Here is a 20,138-nt window from a genome sequence, read left to right as displayed (position 1 = left end):
TGGAGCTCAGTACAGAATATTTACTTCTATTTTTTAGATTTGTTTACTTATGTTTGGGACAGGGTATAGTGGTAGAGTATTTGTGCGATCTGGGAGCTGGGTGGCGGGCCCTCCAAAAAGCCAAAAGAGTAAAACATCACACAAGATACTGAAACCAGGATGTGACAACCAGCCCTAGCCTGATGGCACTATGTGACTGCCCGCCCAGAAACAAACGGCTGTATCCCACTCATTAGAGACACTTTCCCCGGAGTTAGTCTGCCTTTGAGACAGGTCTCACTGTGTAGCAGTGTAGGACAGGTTGGCTTTGATTTCACCTTTCTCTTGCCTCAGCTTCCTGAGTGCTGAGATTACAAACCTACACCAATAGAGGGCTGGAGAGAAGGCTCGGAGATTAAGAGTACTGTCTGCTCTTCCAAGGGTCCTGAGTCCAACAACCACATGGTGACTCACAACCATCTGAGATCTGGTGCCCTCTTCTGGCCTGCAGGTATACATGTAGACAGAACACTATACATAATAAAAAAATAAATAAATAAACCTTAAAAAAAAAAGTCGGGTGGTGGTGGTACACACCTTTAAGCACAGCACTCAGGAAGCAAAGGTAGGCGGATCTCTGGGGGTTAGAGAACAGCTAGGGCCCTGTGTCAAAAAACTTTTTTTAAAAAATTCACCAACATTCCTACTTATGCTACCAGACTGTTTTTGTTTGTTTGTTTGTTTGTTTTGACAGGGTTTCTCCGCGTAGCGCTGGATGGCTGTCCAGGAACTCTCTCTGCAGACTAGAGTGACCTCGAACTCAGAGATCCGCCTGCTTCTGCCTCCCGAGTGCTGGGACTAAAGGTGTGCGCCACCCTGCCCGGCAGAATTTTAGCATTTTCTTAACTGTAAGTGATATAAGGTATTCCATGCCAACCTTCAAGGTCAGCCTACTTTCAGCCTGCCCTCCAGACTCAGCCAAGCTCACAAAGCGACGCAAGCCTGCTGCGCATGTGCACGTTTACAGCACCAGCCTACGTGAGGCTTGGCTGGGTGGTCATGGCGGTGGCAGAGGGCGGCGCCTACCCCGCCCTCGAGGAGCTGCAGTGGCTTCATCGAGACGGCCGGGCGTCGGCCTCCGCGCAAGGCGCTCTGCAGTCGCCGCGGACCGCGTCCTCCGCTCGGCCAGCGCTCTTTTTCCGCCGCCTCCGCCTACCGTGGCCGCTCTCACCGGCAGACCTTCCCGCGGCCCGTCTACTTCCAGCCGGAAGGAAAGCTCCTCCCCCATTTTCTGATTGGCTCTGGGGAGGGACCTGCCACTTCCTGGCCCTCTCATTGGCCTAGACGGAAGAGGAGGCGTGGGTGTGCCATACCACCCTCGCACTCGTCTCATTGGTCCAGGGGCGTGACTCATCTTGTTTCGACTCTCTCATTGGTCTACCACCGTCCTGGGGGCGTGGCCCTCGCGGATGAAGACAACAAAGGGTCGCGGGTCGCTAGCCGGCGGCAGGCGGCAGTGTTCCAGGCTTCCTCGTTCGGCTTAGCTGAGGGTGTCGGCCTCCCACCAGTCCCGCTCCAGATGAAGTGTGAGCACTGCACACGGAAGGTGGGTGCGGCGTCCCGTGGGACCGGGGGTGAAAGCCAAGACCGTGCGGACCGTGCCGCGGGTCGGGCTCGGCCGCGTGCACCTTCCTTTCTGTTCTGTCAGTCTCTGGTAGCCGTCACCTGTCTGCCGGGGACTGACCGGGCGGCGAGCTGGCTGCGGGCCACTGCGGGCGGCTGCACCGCCGGACTCGCTGTGGGGTCAGTGCTCCATCTCAGTCCTGGCACGCTGGCTCCGTGGAAGTCAAGGCTTAATGCAGTGATCAGAAATGCCTTGATGACTCTTATATTAAAACAAGGACAAGAGGCAGGCGGATCTCTGTGAGTTCGAGACCAGCCTGGTGGTCTACAGAGCTAGTTCCAGGACAGGCTCCAAAGCCACAGAAAAACCCTGTCTTGAAAAACCAAAAAAAAAAAAAAAAAAAAGACAACAAACCAGCATACTTACAGTATCAATGAAAACGAGCGGAGAAGGAATTAAGGGCAGGCCCTCCTGTCCTGCTCCGCTGGGTGGTTGAAATGACTGACAGCAGCCACACTTGGTTCCACATGGGATAGCCATGTGATGCATGTGCAGGAACCTTTTTTTTTTTCTTTTTGACAGAGATTGTATCATATCCAAACACCCCATAAGTTGTTCCTTTTTACTTCTCACCGTAAGTGGTAATTAAATGTCTTTCAGGGAATCACCTGTATTCTTGTGTGATAGCCATCTAAGGGTTTTGGTATCCATTGGGTTATATCTGTTCTTAGTAAAACAGTGCAGATGGAGGTGTGTGTTTATGTGTATCCATCTTTAAATATGGGTGATTTTATTTCTGTAGAAAGGGTTTCTAGAAGTAAGACTTACCTGTTCAGGATATGTTTTGTGTTTTGATAATGGAGAGAATCATGCTAAATTATTCTTGGCTGAGCTTGGTGGTACACACCTGTGATCCCAGTACTTGAGAGATTGAGACAGGAGATCACAAACTAAACGTTAGACAGTGCAATTTATCAAGAGCCTATCTCATTTTTTAAAACCTGGTGTGGTAGCACACACTTTAATTCTAGCACTCAGGAGGCAGAGGCAGGAGGATCTCTGTGAGCTTGAGGTCAGCCCCTTCTACATAGTGACTGCCAGGGCTATATAGAGAGACCTGATCTCAACAAAAGCTAAAATAAAGAAAATAGAAGAAGAAAGTTCCCTTTCTAACATTTCTAACATTTCCATTTCCTTGTCTTTCTCCATCCCCTCTTTTCTTTTCTTTTTTCTTTCTTTCTTTCTTTTTTTTTTTTTTTTTTAGGAATGTAGTAAGAAATCAAAAACTGATGACCAGGAGAATGTGTCCACTGATTCATCAAGTCCAGCCCAGGAGAATGAAGAGGCAAGTAAACATTTGAGTTTGTGTCGGCCTAATGTGAGTGGGGGGAGCTGCGGCTGTGTCGTCTCCTGTCGGGAGTTCATATCGCCTCGCACTTCACGCACTAAGAAAGATTGAAGTAAGAAGTGGCAAGGGCCATGTATAGGCCAGTCTTGAGTCATCTCACACACCAGGCCAGGTACTCCGTGAGAAAGAGGGACATCCTGGTGCGCTGTTGAAACCTGTGTTCTGTGAAGTGGAAGGGATTTAGATTCTGTAACATGTGAAAAGACCTAACTCAAGTTTCGTGATTCTTTAAGCTTGCTGTTTAGGTGGCTGTTTCTTGAGTTCACCATAGCGATGCTTGTTTTGTATTTATTACACATCACAGTCTGAGCTGGGTTTTATACCTACCTTACTTCATGCTCTGGGGGCATTTGCCTATCTCTGCAGGTGTCCTGCCATGTTCTGGATTCACAGAGAAAGTTACGGTCACTGTTCCCTTAGAAAATATTAGGACTAGTCAGGTATGGTGGCATACCAGTGAAGTCCCAGTTTGAGTCCTGTCTAAGCTATACAATGAAACCTTGTCCCAGAAACAATAACCGAGAGATAAGGATTTAAGTCAACAGACTGGTTGGCTAGCTAGTGTGAGGCAGGCCCTGAGCTCAGTCACAAACAGACACATTAATTTTAGTGCTATTTAGATAGCTCAACTGGTAAAGAAACTTGCCGCCAAGCCTCAGGATCTCAGTGTGATTCCCAGGACCAAGATGACATGAAAGAACATTCTCAAGTTGCCTTTCTACCTCCACACCAACACATGTGCCATGGCTCTAGCTCCCCACCACACACTATTAGGCAAGCAATCAGTCAGTGTACAAAAACAGCTTTTTTATATAAGCGGAGAATTAATAACGTGGGAGAGTTAGTAGTTCTGATGTTCTGTTTAATCTGATGGGCATAGCTCTTGCTCTCCGGTGTGCCATGACTGTGCTTTGGGGAACAGCAGTGGCCCCTGGAGTTCTGGGTCAGTTTGGGCCTGTGCTTTAGACACCAGGACTGCTCCCTCATGCCTACACCCTGTTGCATGGTGTTGGAAAGAAATCCAATCCCACTGGATGCGAGCACACACCTGAGAAGTAGAGGCCGGGTGTCAGTGTCATGAGTTTAAAGCTTGCCTAGACTGTACAGCAAAATTCCATCTCCAAACAACATGAAATAAACCCACAATCTTTTGAGGCCCTGTTTCTTATCAGTGTTGTGGGGAGTTGGCTTTCTTCCCTCCTAGGGTTTTGGTGAGGACGAGATAAGTCTGAACACCATCTAACCAGTACCTGAGCAATGTAGTGTGGACATACTTGGGGAAGGGTTGGTAGACTGAGCCCTTAAGGTGAGAATTCAAGGTAGGATGGAGCATCAGACGGATGTCTGCACCACATAAATGCCTGGTGCCCACTAAGGTCAGAAGAGGGTGTTTGAGGCCCCTGGAACTGGAATTACAGATGGCTGCTAACCACTATTTGGATGGTGGGAATTGAACCTGGGTCTTCTGAGAGAGCAACCAGTGCTCTTAACTGCTGAGCCATCTCCAGCTTCTGTTTGCTTGCTTTTCTCTCTGAGGCAGCACCACACTAAGCATCCCTATGGCTTGGAACTTGGTCTATACCATGCTGGCCTTGAGCTCTGTGATCTTTTCTCTGCCTCGGGAGTTCTGAGATTAAAGGCATGTGCCGTCATCTCCTGGCTTATTTTATTTATTTTTTTTTTTTTTTGGTTTTTCGAGACAGGGTTTCTCTGTGGCTTTGGAGCCTGTCCTGGAACTAGCTCTGTAGACCAGGCTGGTCTCGAACTCACAGAGATCCGCCTGCCTCTGCCTCCCGAGTGCTGGGATTAAAGGCGTGCGCCACCATCGCCCGGCTGGCTTATTTTATTTATTACTAATACAATCTGAACCTAGAACCTTGCACTTGCTAGGAGAGGTGTGTCAGTCACCCACACCTCTAGCTCCTAAGCACCTTCTAGAGGTGCTGGGCAGCATAAGGAACTTAAGTTGCCAGCCTATGTGAGTTCATGAGGGAGGGACAAGCAAGTTGACAGTGTGGGAGTGGACACTGAAAATAAATGTCAGGATGCCAGCTCTGTTAGGGCCAAGCGTGGCTGAACATGAGCCCTTGCGAAGGGCAGGGCAGGGCAAGGCAGGCAAGAGCTGTGCTGTGGCCCCTGTTCTGAGCGAGTGCTGTCAGAGGCTTTGAGCAGTGGGAATGTGGCTCGTGCTTTAGTGGATTCCTCTGGAGACTGAGAAGGACAAGGGTGGGGCACAGGTGTTCAGCACCCCTTTACTGAGATGGGAGTGGGGCAGTTCAGAGCTGGGAGCTGAGCTCTGTGTTGCACACAGGTGGAAACCTCAAGCCATCATGACTGTATGGAAAGTCTGCTTAGCACCGTGGAGCTGGAAGAGCTCGGCAGAGAAACCTGAGGCTTGTTACAGGCACTGGAGAGGAAGGGTGGAAGGAGGAGATGGCCGTCAGGCCAGTTTGCAGCAGGCAGGAGTATCATCTTTCCACACGATAACACTGGGGCTAGTTCACCCTTGTTCATCTGCTAAGTGCCGTCAGGGGCCTTGTGCCATGACATGTGCCTCCAGTGCCGTGAGCTGTTCAGAACGGCGACCATTGCTCAGTAGCTCCACCTGACACTTCAGGCATTCAGGCATGACTTTGTCTCCATGTTAAGTGTAGATTTTTTTCTTTATTGGGCTTATGTAGTTACCCTCCCTAGAGAAACAGTGCTACCAAAAAATAAATGAAACAAAACGAAACATAAAAGCAAACAGGTGGATCTCTGAGTCTGAGGCCAGCCTGGTCTACAGATCGAACTCTAGAATTCTAGGAATTCTAGGCTACACAGAGGAACCCTGTCTTGAAAAACCAAAAAAAAAAAAACAGAAAAAGAAAAGAGCCGGGCGGTGGTGGCGCACGCCTTTAATCCCAGCACTCGGGAGGCAGAGGCAGGCGGATCTCTGTGAGTTCGAGACCAGCCTGGTCTACAAGAGCTAGTTCCAGGACAGGCTCCAAAACCACAGAGAAACCCTGTCTCGAAAAACCAAAAAAAAAAAAAAAAAAAAAAAGAAAAGGAAGAAAGAAAAACAAACAATGTTAACACCATTTTCTTTCCTAGAAGGGAGAATTCCATAAGCTGGCAGATGCTAAGATATTTCTGAGTGACTGCCTGGCATGTGACAGCTGTGTGACTGTGGAGGAAGGGGTCCAGCTTTCCCAGCAAAGTGCCAAGGACTTCTTCCATGTCTTGAATCTTAATAAGGTATGGTGTCAGCTGGAACTGATGGTGCAGGCCTGTAGTTCCAACTGCTGGGAAACTGAGGCAGGAGAACTACAAGCTCAAAGTCTGCCAAGGCTACAAAGTGAGCTCAAGACCACACTGGGCAACTTAATAAGTCTTTGTCTATGAATGAATGACTGAATGAATAGCTCAATGGTAGAACACTTGTACTCGGTTCAATCCTCAATATACGTAGATAGATAGACAGATACATAGATACATACATAGATATATAGATACATTCCTATTAGGGATATTATTACTGTGATGAAACACCATGACCAAAAGCAAATTTGGGAAGAAAGGATTTATTTGACTCATACTTCCACATCTTAGTGAGTCATTGAAGGGGAAGCCAGGTTAGGAACTCAAACAGGGCAGGAACATGGAGGCAGGAGCCGATGCAGAAACCATAGAGGGGAGCTGCTTACTGGCTTGCACATCATGGCTTCCTCAGCCTGCTTTCTTATAGAACCCAGGACTACCAGCCTGGGAAGGCACCACTCAAAATAGGCCCTTCTCCATCAATCTCTAATTAAAATGCCCTGCAGCTGGATATTTTCTTTCTTTCTGTCTGTCTTTCTTTCTTTCTTTCTTTCTTTCTTTCTTTCTTTCTTTCTTTCTTTCTGTGTTTTGCCTGCTTGTCTGCCTGCAGGCCAGAAGAGGGCACCAGACCCCATTACAGATGGTTTTGCACCACCATGTGGTTGCTGGGAATTGAACTCAGGCCTGTGCTCTTAACCCAGTGCTCTTAACTGCTGAGCCATCTCTCCAGCCCCTCTGCAGCTGGATCTTATGGAGACATTTTCTCAGTTGAGTTTCCCTCCTTTCAGATAACTCTATAGCTTGTGTCAAGTTAGCATAAAACTAGCCAGCACAGATAGAGAGAGAGAGAGAGAGAGAGAGAGAGAGAGAGATCTGGCCCCATCAGTGTCTGTCACTGTACCTTGGTTCTTTGTATCTACAACTTGTTCCTGATGGGATGGGGGCCACTACTGCTTTGTAGAACATACTACATTCTATTGTTCTATTCCACAATGTTGATTTTTGTGGGTGTGTTGGAATTCTATGGTTAACATGTGAATTTTGTATGTGGCATTTTATAAACTTAGTCTATAGCCGGGCGATGGTGGCGCACGCCTTTAATCCCAGCACTCGGGAGGCAGAGGCAGGCGGATCTCTGTGAGTTCGAGACCAGCCTGGTCTACAGAGCTAGTTCCAGGACAGGCTCTAAAACCACAGAGAAACCCCGTCTCGAAAAACCAAAAAAAAAAAAAAAAAAAAAAAAAAGAACAAAACCAAAACCAAACCTTCCTATGGACATTAGTGGAAATGCTTCTAAGTTTACTTCTAAGTTGGGTTTTGTTAGGAATTTATTGTAGATGTCCCTGTCATCCTGCATTTCACCCAGATAATGAGCTCCGTCTGGAGCCTCATAGACAGCACCAGAAGCCTAGGCGTACAAGAGATGTGCAGCCGATCCTCCTGCCTCCCGTCTCCTGAGTGATGAGGTGACAGTCAACCACTCACCACCACACCAAGACCCTATGCATTGTTCTTGTTTGCTTGTTTGTTTTTAAGACGGGATTTTCCTTCTCTGCGTAGTCCTGACTGTGCTAGAACTTGCTCTATAGCCTATAGTTTTTTCTTTTCTTTTTCTTAAAAAATGTATTTTAAAACTTTTATTCTTTTTTTTTTTTAAATATTTATTTATTATGTATACAACATTCTGTCTGTGTGTATCCCTGCAGGCCAGAAGAGGGCACCAGACCCCATTACAGATGGTTGTGAGCCACCATGTGGTTGCTGGGAATTGAACTCAGGACCTTTGGAAGAGCAGGCAGTGCTCTTAACCTCTGAGCCATCTCTCCAGCCCAAAACTTTTATGTTTTGCTGGGCTTTGGTGGTACATGCCTTTGGAGGCAAAGGCAGGTCAATCTCTTGAGTTCGAGGCAGCCTGGTCTACAGAGTGAGGTCCAGGATAGCCAGGCCTACACAAAGAGAAACCCTGTCTCAAAAACAAAACAAACAAAAACTCCATTTACTATGAATTTGCCGTCGAGGTGTCTGGCTTCGCCCCTGATGCAGTCGATACACGTGTGACATTGCTGTTCTCCCGTCTAGAAATGTGACACCTCAAAGCACAGAGTGCTGGTCGTGTCTGTGTGTCCTCAGTCGCTGCCTTATTTCGCTGCTAAATTCAACCTCAGTGTCACCGATGCATCCAGAAGACTCTGTGGCTTCCTGAAAAGTCTTGGTGAGTCAGTCACTTTTTATTTTGTTAGTTGTGAGACAGATTTGGCTGTCCTGGAACTCACTCTGTAGACCAGGCTGGCCTCAAACTCACAGAGATCCGCCTACCTCTGCCTCCCAAGTGCTGGGATTAAAGGCGTGTGCCACCACTGCCTGGCCAGTGACTTTTTTTTATATATATATTACTGTTGGTATATACTTTAAACTCATGAAGGGCCCTTTTTAGTTTTCAGTTTCAATTTTCAAGGGCACAGGATAGAAAAACTTTGAAGAAACCCCTGGAACGTCAAAACCCCATTCCTTGTGTCATGAGTCCAGCTTCCTATCAGTGGTAGATGGGTGTCACACACCCTCTGCTGTGTGCAGACAGAAGTTTTGTTACAGTGAGGCTGACTGGTCTATTGTAAGATGTGAACCGCTTACAATATGGTTGTGTCTACCTATAATGCTAGCATACAGAAGCCTGAGGTAGGAAGATTACAACTTCATCGCCAGCCTAGGCTACACAGAGAGAGACCTTGTCAAGATTAACAACAAAAAGCCAAGTGTTCTGGTCCACGCTTTTAATCATAGCACTTGAGAATCAGACAGATCATCACAAGTTCAAGACTAGCCTCGTCTGCATAACTTAATGAGATCTGGACCAGCTAGGGCTGCATAGTAAGACCCTGTTTTAATATAAAATGAAAGGCAGAGAGTCCACAAGTTCAAGACTAGCCTCGTCTGCATAACTTGATGAGATCTGGACCAGCTAGGGCTGCATAGTAAGACCCTGTTCTAATATAAAATGAAGAAAGGCAGAGTGCCGGGTGGTGGTGGCGCACGCCTTTAATCCCAGCACTTGGGAGGCAGAGGCAGGCGGATCTCTGTGAGTTCGAGACCAGCCTGGTCTACAAGAGCTAGTTCCAGGACAGGAACCAAAAGCTACGGAGAAACCCTGTCTCGAAAAACCAAAAAAAAAAAAAAAAAAAAAAAAAGGCAGAGAGTGCTTAGAAGTCAGATGTGGTCTGGACCCATACTTGGTCTGAGAGAAACATCCATGTCCCTCTGTCCTGCAGGGGTGCACTATGTATTTGACACCACAATCGCAGCAGATTTCAGCATCCTGGAGACTCAGAAGGAATTTGTACGCCGGTATCACCGACACAGTGAGGAGCAGCGTGAACTACCCATGATGACCTCTGCCTGTCCTGGTGAGCACAGGCCTGCTGGTACCATTTCCCCAGAACTGTAGAAATAAATGTCCTGGCTTTGGCTAGAAGTGGGCAGGCCCATCCCACTCGGCAGGGCACCTTCTGAGCAGGGACAATGCAGAGGAGGTGTCTTGGTTCATTCTGGGGCTGACAGTCTCAATCAGAAGGCAGGAGGAAGCAGAGGGATCTGACCTCATGTGTTCTCTCTCTAGGTTGGGTCAGATATGCTGAGCGGGTATTGGGCCCCCCAGTCATCCCACATCTCTGCACTGCCAAGTCCCCCCAGCAGGTCATGGGCTCCTTGGTGAAGGATTACTTTGCTAGAAAGCAGGTAAGCCAGCCCTCTCCAGAGAAGAGCAGCAGAGGGTAGACTCAGGGTGGGGACAGCCTGAGGGAGAACACTGTACACTCCACAAGACAGTGTGGCCCTGGACCTCCCGGTGGAGACACTGCCTGATTGCATCTGTTCTGGGTGCTTCAGAAAGCTAAGCGCCCCCTCCCCCCTTATCCTGGCTTTTTGCTCCAGGCTACAGATGCCCCCCCCCCCCCCCCCCCTTAGCCTGCCTTTTGGTTTTGTTTGGTTTTGGTTTTTTTGAGACAGGGACTCTCAATGTAATCCTGGGTATTCTGGGACTCACTGTATGGATCAGGTTGACATCAGACTCAGAGAGATCTGCAGCCTCTGCCTCCTGAGCACTGAAATTAAAGAAATATTCTAACACACCTGGTCCTAAATTTTTTTATTTTGAATTTTACTTTTTATTTTATGTGTGTGGGTGTTTTGACTGTTTGTTTGTATGTCTGTGCACCACTTACATGCCTAGTGCTACAGAGGTCAAAAGATGCTATTAGATCCCCTGGAACTGAAGATACATCTGGTTGTGAGCTACTCCGTGGGTGCTGGAAATTGAACCCAGGTTCTCTGGAAGAGCAGTCAGTCTCCTTGACCACTGAGCCAACTCTCCAGTCCCTGGTCCCATGGTCTTAACACTATCTGTCACATGATAGATAAAACCTAGTCTAGGGTGCCTTTATGTTCCTTGCCTCAGTCCATCCCCATCTTGTATTCCAAGACTTTGGGCAATTTGAGATAAATCACACCCTTCCTTTCTTTCTTCTTGTTAACCACACTGACTAGGAAAGACAGCAAGGGGAGGGATCTTCCAAACACTGAAGCCAGCCTAAAGGTTGTATCCATCTGACAACCTCATTTTAGCCATAGGAAATGTTTCTTTGTTTATAAACCGTTTATATACAGTTGGCAAATTTCACCCCCATCATGTGTATTGAGTGGAAGGGGCAGAAAACTGGCTGTGGATTGGTACACACACACACACACACACACACACACACACACACAATGTTCTACCTGCATGTCTGCCTTCAGGCCAGAAGAGGGCACCGGGTCCATTATGGATGGTTGTGAGCCACCATGTGGTTGCTGGGAATTGAACTCAGGACCTCTGGAAGAGCAGCCAGTGCTTTGAACCTCTGAGCCATCTCTCCAGCTCCCCCTTGCCCTCTTATACCTGCTTTGAGAGTTCTAGCATTTCTAAGTCTTCTCAAAGCTCCCAGCCCTGTGCTCTCTGAGTGGAACCCAAAGTTACAGATCTGATTGCAGGTGCAGGTGGGGACAGCTGAACCTATAGCAACCTCTTGGCCTAACCCCTAGAAGGCTAAGATCAAGGTATAGTTCCTCTTGAACTCTGCCCCTACCCTGAGTAGGGCTTTTGTGCTCTGGCCTCAATGTAAAGGTCACTGGGCAACTGGCTCTTGATTTGTCTCAGGAGAGCGGGGTGGCCTAGATGTTGTTCCTTGAACAGCTTCAGAAAGTCTTCAGGTAAAACCTGCTCTTACCTGTGTAGAGCTGGTGGGGTAGTACCGTACATGGGGTAGGGTAGGAGCAGCATTTTGGACTCCCCCATATTCTAGTTGACATCCTTGAAGCTCTAAGTGAGTGCTCTCCTCCACAGAATCTGTCTCCAGAGAAAATTTTCCATGTTGTCGTGGCTCCTTGCTACGATAAGAAGCTGGAAGCTCTTCGGGAGGGACTTTCCACCACTCTGAATGGTGCCAGGGGCACTGACTGTGTGCTGACATCAGGTGAGAGCTGGACTCAGAAAGTGAGCATTCCTCTGACAGGCCACTCTGGCCGAGCTGCCTGGTGGCACTGATAATTGGGTTCAGCTGCCTAAAATGAAGAGGAGGATCCTGCATCCTTCCTGCCCTTAGTCTTCTTCCAGAGGAGTCAGGTCTCTGGGAGAACGATTGATATGTTCTTACAACACAGCCATCAACATGGTTTTCTGTAGAGGGCAACAAGTGTTTGTGCACACCGACAGCACTGGGGAGGCCAGGAAGGTTAAACACACAAGCATCCTTCAAAGGAAAGAGATGTTTAACTTGTCCTCCTGTAATTCTGGGAGTGGACGTAGTTTACAACCTGTCTGTCGAGCCAGGCTTTGCCCATATCCCCCAGAATTTAGGTTTTACTATTCCAGACCCTTCCCCCATAAATCTTGAGCATTGTTCTGGGCCATAAAACCCATCCTTACGAACGATGTCTTTTGTACAGCCCCAGTGACTTCTATGTTGTCTTAGGGACAGACCAAATCCTGACTCCCATGGGCATTATGTCTACATCAGTCATTCATTCTCCTTAGAGCCTGTCCAGGAACTCACTCCATAGACCAGGCTGGCCTCGAATTCATAGAGATCCACCTGCCTCTGCATCCCAAGTGCTGGGATTAAAGGCATGCACCACCACTGCCCAGCCCCTAGACCCTTATCTTGAGCATTGCTTCTGAGTCAACAAGAGACCATCTTAGGGATGAAGCCATATGTGTTTGTAAAGAGCATCAATGTAAAGACGTCTTAAGCTTTCTTGTCATCACAGAGCCAAGTTAATTGTTATCAGAAAACTTTTTTCCCCAAAAGTGTGCTGTGCTTAAATATGGGTAAAATAAGTGAGCAGTTGGTCAGACTCTCAAAGTTTTGGCCCAGCACCAATACCAGGCTGAATTGAGTTTCATCCTTGTCTCTTTGTGGATACTTCTCTGCCTGCTGTAAAGGCTGCGGAGACCCTCCACACTTTCCCACATGTGAGGAAACCAATATACACTGAAAAAAGTGGAAGATTCCTATGTACTCTAGTGAATGCTGCATTTAGTGACCCTGCTGGCAGCTCTCTTCAGATGCTATGCTTTAGAACAGTTGTTCTCAATCTGTGGATGGCGACCTCAACTGGGATTACATATCAGATATCCTGCATATCAGATATTTATAGTATGATTCATAACTGTTGAAAAATTATAGTTACCAAGTAGCAAGAAAATAATTTATGGTTGGGGGATCACCGCAACACAAGGAACTTTACTAAAGGGGCTAGCATTAGGAAGGATGAGAACAACTGCTTCAGAGAGAGACTATGGCAAATTCGGTTGGGGATGAAAATTAGCCACTGGTGTTCTGGAAGCTTTTCAGAAGAAAGAAGGTCAAGAGCGCTTGTGGGCGCTTGTTAGGATCCAGGCTCGTCTGCTTGAATCAGACTTTGAAAGCTGATCCTTGAATGTGTGTGGACCGGGGTCAACCTTGAAGACCAGGAGCTCTCTTCCTCCCTGTCCTGTCCTGGGACTCTAGCTTTGACCAGGGTGGGACAGTGTAGCAGGAAGTATTCAATGGTGCTGGTCGAACTTCCTGAGCAGGGGTCCGGTTTCTCTAGAGCACCACATTGAGAACTCAACCTGTGCTGTGTGTTAATGGTGTCTCATGGCACCTGGTGCCTTACTGATGTCTAGGGGACTCTCCCAGGGGTTTTTCTTGGGAACCTGTATATAGAAAGAAGGCGGTATACAAAGTGTACTTTTCTGATAATGCGCAGTGTTGCGTGTCACAACCTCCAGTGCAGTGTGGCGCATAGACAGGCTTTCGCTTTGATTCAGTATGAAGCAACTACAGCATTACCTCAGGTCAGGGTTCAAAAGAGGATTCTGTTTTCACATCTTTTTAGAGCTTTTCTGATGCCAGCATTACCTTTTCCCGGCAAGGGGCTCCTGAGATATGAAATGGATTATACAGCAAGAGGGGTCCTAGCTTTCTAATGCAGAATTTCTCTGGGAGAAGCAAAGCCTGGCCCAGAGCTCTGGACCACCTGTCCTCCCAGTGACTCATTGCCTCTTGTTTTCCTCCAGGTGAAATTGCTCAGATAATGGAGCAAAGCGACCTCTCTGTGAAGGACACTGCTGTGGATACTTTGTAAGTGGCATCTTTGTAAATGGGGAGGGGCCTCTAGTGAGCTTTGCAAGCCCCAGGGCTGCCCTAATCAGATCATGTGAGTACTGAGACAGACAGGTTCCTGCAGTTTTACCAACCTGGCCTTTGCAGTGGATTCTCTAGTACTGCCAGGGGACTTGCAAGCTTACTGTATCCTTCAGGAAGAAAGGAAGTGTAGAAGCTATGTGGGGAAGAGCCACACATCTAACACTGTGACTTCTTCTGGTCCCTTTGCACCAAGAACACAGCTGTTGGGTTTCTATTTCCCATGGTGACCCTGATGTCCAGCTAGGACTTGGGCTTTCGCTGCACAGAGAAGCAAGGAAGTGAGTCCCAGTGACACAGCCTCACGGCAATCTTGGGTAGATGTGAAATGACAATTCACGTTGGTCATTAGACCTCATTAAAAATATGCTCTGGGGGGCTGGAGAGGATTCAGTGGATTAAGAGCGTTTACTGCTTTTCCAGAGGATCCAGGTTTGTTTCTCAAGCACCCACATGGTGGCTCCCCAAAGTTTAAATACCTGCAAAGTGGTTCCCTGGATCCTGTTCCTATAAAAACTGGGTTACTACTTTGTCTTAGTCAGGGTTTCTATTGCTGTAACGAAAAACCATAACCAAAAAGCAAGTTGGGGAGAAAAGGGCTTATTTGATTTACACTTCCACATTGCTGCTCATCACTGAAGGAAGCCAGGACAGGAACATCAAACAGGGCAGGATCCCGGAGGCAGGAGCTGAAGCAGATGCTATAGAGGGGTGCTGCTCACTAGCTTGCTTCCCCTGGCTTGCCCAGCTTGTTTTCTTATAGAACCTAGTAAGTACCACCATCCCAGGGATGGCACCGCCCACCATGGACTGGACCCATCCCCCATTGATCACTAACTGAGAAAATGCCTCACAGCTGGATCTCATGGAGGCATTTCCTCAGCTGATGCTCTTTCCTCTAATGGCTCTAGCTTGTGTCAAGTTGGCACACGACACTAGCCAGTACGTCATCAGCACCAGTGATGATCTTATCTTGTCTGTTTGAGGTTTGGAGACGTGAAGGAGGCAGCAGTACAGCGTCACGATGGAGTGAGCTCAGATGGGCATCTGGCCCACGTCTTCAGACATGCGGCCAGGGAGTTGTTTGGCGAGCACGTGGAGGAGATCACCTACCGTGCACTGAGGTTTGCACCGGCGGCGGCGTATCTACGGCTGGGGTGCCCAGGAGGGGTGCTGACAGACAGCCAGAGCCGGGGTGATACAGGCGGCCCATATGCAGTGTGTGTGGTGCGCCTGGTGTACATAATGTATGTGGCTGCTCCACACGAAAGCCAGCGCTGCCTACGATAGGAGGGCCTTTTGTGAGTCTCCCCACTGAAATTATCTTGGTGACATTCAAAACTTAAATTGAAAAATGGGTAGATACGGTAAACCTCGCATGGGGGAGACTGAGGAAAGATTGTGAGTTCAAGGTTAGCCTGGTCTCCATAGTAAGGACTGTACTTCAGACAATGACCATTAAAATCCATGTTTTGATTTACAGAAACAAAGACTTCCACGAGGTCACCCTTGAGAAGAACGGGGAGGTCTTACTACGCTTTGCTGCGGCCTACGGCTTTCGCAACATCCAGAACATGATCCTGAAGCTCAGGAAGGGCAAATTCCCATATCACTTTGTGGAGGTCCTTGCATGTCCCAGAGGTAAGCGGTGCAGCAGGCCCGTAGTAACAACCTGTCCACAGTAACCACGCAGGGCAGGTTGCTCCCTCATGTGCGGCATGCCATCCTCGGCCATGAAGTTTCTTTCCCTCAACTGTAGCGTGAGAAGTGGACAGCTGTATCCTTAGACATTCCCTTGTGAGCGCTGTAGGGATCTCCACCTGGTACCAAGGTGGCTAATGTGGAGCTGTTCCATAGGGCCCACTGGTGGAAGCTGGCCGAGACAGGCGTTGATTGCTCCCTAGGAGTTCCCCTTGCTGCACAGGGAAATTAACCATCCAGGTGTAAAGACTGGGGCAGCTGAAGAAAGTTCCTGTCTAGGCAGAGAGACAATGAGAACAGGCCAGAGCTGGGATAGGTGTAGTGCCTAGAATCTCTCGCTGATAGAGAAGGTGTAGGTACTAGAGAATGAGTGGAGCCTCTGATCTTAAGTGGTCTCTCTACACCCCTGGGTGTGACGGAGCAGTCTCAAGACCAGGAGTGTCTAGGTCATCCTGAGTTTGTGGTGACGAAAGGTACTCAAGTAGGAACACCAGAGTTCTCAGAATGGCCCGGGAGAGCTAGGCAAGGTGCATTGTCAGAGACGAGAAAGGGTCCATAAGGAGTGAGATAAAGGAGAGCCTATATATTTCTAGTCCATCCATGTCCTAAGGGATCTTCCAGAGGAGGGAAGCTGCTAGTGACCAGCATCTAAGGGGGGATAAGAGCAGGGAGCATCTACTTCCCCTGGGGTTGTACTCCTGTGCTACAGTAGAAACAAGATGGCTGGGGGAGGGAGCCTCTAGGAGGGCCCCTCTTGCTTTCTGGGGAAAACTGCATAGGCCTGTGAAGGAGAGAAAGTGGGTGCAGCCCGCGAGAGAGTGGACATCAAAAGTCCAGCTGTCAAGTGGCCGATCAGTGGAGTCTGAACCCCCAGGTATTGTACGTGTATATGGTAAGCAAGGGTTTCCTTATAGCTTTCTACTGAGATATGTATTCCCAGCCTATCTCCTGGCTTGTTTAAATGAAAGCTTGATGCTGGGAGTGGAAGCCAGGAATTTGAGCCTTCTAGACACACACTCTGCCACCAAGATATTCCTACCCCTATGTCCTTTGGGGCGTGTGTGTGTGTGTGTGTGTGTGTGTGTGTGTGTGTCTGTGTGTGTGTGTCTGTGTGTGTGTGTGTCTCTGTGTGTGTGTGTGTCTGTGTGTGCGTGTCTGTGTGTGTGTGTGTGTGTGTCTGTGTGTGTGTGTGTGTGTCTGTCTGTGTGTGTGTGTGTGTCTGTCTGTGTGTGTGTGTCTGTGTGTGTGTGTGTGTGTCTGTGTGTGTGTGTGTGTGTCTGTCTGTGTGTGTGTGTGTGTGTGTGTCTGTGTGTGTGTGTCTGTGTGTGTCTGTGTGTGTGTGTGTCTGTGTGTGTATGGTGTCTGTGTGTGTGTCTGTGTGTGTGTATGGTGTCTGTGTGTGTGTCTGTGTGTGTGTGTGTGTGTGTCTGTGTGTGTGTGTGTCTGTCTGTGTGTGTGTGTGTGTGTGTCTGTGTGTGTGTGTGTGTGTGTCTGTCTGTGTGTGTGTGTATGTGTGTCTGTGTGTGTGTGTGTGTGTGTGTGTCTGTCTGTGTGTGTGTGTGTGTGTGTGTCTGTGTTTGTGTATGGTGTCTGTGTGTGTGTCTGTGTGTGTGTGTGTGTGTGTCTGTGTGTGTGTGTGTGTGTGTGTGTGTCTGTGTATGTGTGTCTGTGTGTGTGTCTGTGTATGTGTGTCTGTGTGTGTGTGTGTGTGTGTGTGTCTGTGTGTGTGTGTGTGTGTGTCTGTGTGTGTGTGTGTGTGTCTGTGTGTCTGTGTGTGTGTGTGTGTCTGTGTGTGTGTGTGTGTGTCTGTGTATGTGTGTCTGTGTGTGTGTGTGTCTGTGTGTGTGTGTGTCTGTGTGTGTGTATGTGTCTGTGTGTATGTGTGTGTGTGTGTCTGTGTGTGTGTATGTGTCTGTGTGTGTGTGTGTATGTGTGTGTGTGTCTGTGTGTGTGTGTGTATGTGTGTGTGTGTATGTGCGTGTCTGTGTGTGTGTGTGTGTGTGTCTGTGTGTGTGTGTGTGTGTGTGTGTGTCTGTGTGTGTGTGTGTGTGTGTCTGTCTGTGTGTGTGTGTGTGTGTGTGTGTGTCTGTGTGTGTGTGTGTGTCTGTGTGTGTGTGTGTGTGTGTGTCTGTGTGTGTGTGTGTCTGTGTGTGTGTGATCGGCAGGTCTAAGAGTGGCTGGTACTGACAATAGGAGACCCACACTGATTTAGACCGTATGGCTGGGATGCTCACGCAGAGCCCTTAGCTCCCTCAGCCCTCACGCAGCCCTGTGGAGCCTGCACACTGACAGCATTGTGTGCAAGCGGTTGTGTTCATAGCTTTTTAGCCATTCTACGCTTTTTGGGTAATTTTCAGAAGCCAGGAATCCAGACAGCAGAAACCTGCCACTTCTAAAGGCTTTTAGGTAAAACCGGTTTATAGGTAATGTATATATATATGGTAAGACTAAAGAATACCCAGAACTCTCCTCCTGGGCAGGCTCCATGATAACCTCAGAGAATGCTGCGAGCCCCAGAAACACGCCCAGATCACAAGATACTGCCTGTTTGATGCTTCTGCTTCCAACTGTGCCCCTTGATGTGAAGCTCCCTTGTAACCGGCTGTCCCCCAGGGAAGATGAGGTCCACCTCTGTGTATCTTTCAGGATGCTTAAATGGCAGAGGCCAAGCCCAGACAGAGGACGGCCACACAGACCGTGCACTGCTGCAGCAAATGGAAGGGATCTACTCCGGCATCCCCATGCGGCCCCCAGAGAGCAGTGCGCATGTGCAGGAGTTGTACCAGGAGTGGCTGGAGGGTACCGAGTCCCCCAAAGTCCAGGAGGTGCTGCACACCACATACCAGAGCTTGGAGCCCCGCACAGACGGCTTGGATATCAAGTGGTGACAGAGCGGGAGGGCATGAGGGGGCAGTGCCGAGTGGAGAGCGGTGGATGTTTCACGAACAACGGGTCGCTCCGTGGCATGCAGCTTCACGTGGTGCTACCTTTGTAGTGTGTGAGGGAGTGGAATATTTTCACATGGAAAAAGCATTTTTCCTCTCTGAGTGTCCTTTTAGCCCAAGATTGTGAGAAAGAGCCCAAAGATGAGGCCAGGGACACGCCCCTGTCTTTCAGGGGTCTTGTTTGTTTGTTTGTTTTGTTTTGTTTTTTAAAGAATCCAAAATGTATTCATTTTTTGGTTTTTGTTTTTTAAGAAAGGATTTCTCTGTGTAGCCTTAGCTGTCCTAAAACTTGCTCTGTAGACCAAGCTGGTCTCAAACTCACAGAGATCCATTCACCTCTGCCTCCCAAGTGTTAGGATTAAAGACGTGTGCCACCACTGCCCGGCTCCAAGTGCTAGGATTAAAGGTCTGTTCCACCACCGCCCAGCTCAAAATGTGTTCTTAAAGACTCAAGCCCCTGGAGTTGTGATCCATGAACCTCAGAGTATTGCTGCGGAAATGGAAGGGCCAGGCTGCTCTGTGGTGGATAACTGTGGTTTCTACACAGGTCCAGTCTTCCTACCCAGTTTGGCTCTTTTACTTGTACACATTTTTGAAAGTAATTTTGAATTCTAGGGCCAGCAAGATGGCTTATTGGTAACAACCGTAGTTTGACAATCTCGTCGTGGAAGGAGAGACCACCTACTGTAAATTATCCTCTGACTTCCACACAAGCACCGAGCCTGGCAGCTTTAAGGTAGATCCTCTTCACGGCAGGGGAAAGGCTGGTGAGAACGACAGATATCTGCCGATGGAACACTTGCTTAACATACATGAGGGCCTGATTTGAATTATTTTAAAATAAATGAGTCGAGAATGAAGAGGGTAGCCTACTTACGCTTTGGGGTTCTAAGGGAGGTCCAGCTCATCGGTTACCCTCATGGGGCAGGAAGATGCTGGTAGAAAGGGGAAACAGTGGGGCTGGAGATATGGCTCAGTGGTTAAGGGCACTGACTGCTCTTCCAGAGGACCCGGGTTCAATTCCCAGCACCCACATGGCAGCTCACAACTGTCTGAAGATCCATTTGCAGGGGAGTCTGACACATTCACACCAATGCACATAAAATAAAGTTGAATAAACCATTAAAAAAACAAAACAAAACACAAAGTCTAAAAAAAAAAAAAAAAAAAAAAAGAAAGGGGAAACAGTGTATCCACACAGAGGAGTAGCTGTCCAGAGGTAACCTCTACACAATCACTTGACACATGCCAGAGTTCATCCAGGAGGTGATGCCTGGAGAAACCCAGGGGCAGTTTTGTAAAGCCCTTGGATTTTGCTCTTGTATGTAATTGCCTTGACTCCTCAGTGCTGTCGGCTTTGGTTTGTTTTGTTTGCTCCTGCGAGACTGTCTAGGAGCGTAACTGAGTCTGTTGTAAACAGCAGTTCTCAACCTGTGGCTCGCAACCCCCCCCCCAAGGGGTTG

The 20,138-nt window shown here is 48.3% G+C and overlaps 1 protein-coding gene across 2 annotated transcripts; it reads left to right on the top strand.

Annotated features, from left to right (window-relative positions):
* Window positions 1-1,428: 1,428 nt before the first annotated feature.
* Window positions 1,429-18,761, top strand: LOC121444132 (nuclear prelamin A recognition factor). 2 transcript variants are annotated; one of them, XM_041645921.1, is made up of 11 exons: window positions 1,430-1,585; window positions 2,868-2,948; window positions 6,105-6,248; window positions 8,391-8,523; window positions 9,578-9,712; window positions 9,925-10,043; window positions 11,686-11,815; window positions 13,903-13,966; window positions 15,016-15,153; window positions 15,513-15,670; window positions 18,377-18,761. In XM_041645921.1, the coding sequence occupies exons 1-11, from the start codon at window positions 1,559-1,561 to the stop codon at window positions 18,616-18,618; spliced, it is 1,371 nt and encodes a 456-aa protein (XP_041501855.1). In that variant the 5' UTR covers window positions 1,430-1,558; the 3' UTR covers window positions 18,619-18,761. The 2 variants fall into 2 exon arrangements, with proteins under 2 accessions (XP_041501857.1, XP_041501855.1); XM_041645923.1 differs by lacking the exon at window positions 6,105-6,248 and having other exon boundaries at window positions 1,429-1,585.
* The last annotated feature ends 1,377 nt before the right edge of the window (window positions 18,762-20,138 follow it).

Source organism: Microtus oregoni, unplaced genomic scaffold (genome assembly GCF_018167655.1).
Source record: "Microtus oregoni isolate MIOR12 unplaced genomic scaffold, Mior012 000117F_ref0000505, whole genome shotgun sequence".
Taxonomy (NCBI): domain Eukaryota; kingdom Metazoa; phylum Chordata; class Mammalia; order Rodentia; family Cricetidae; genus Microtus; species Microtus oregoni.
The sequence above is the reverse complement of the archived record's forward strand: the minus strand, read 5'-3'. Positions and strand labels throughout refer to the sequence as shown.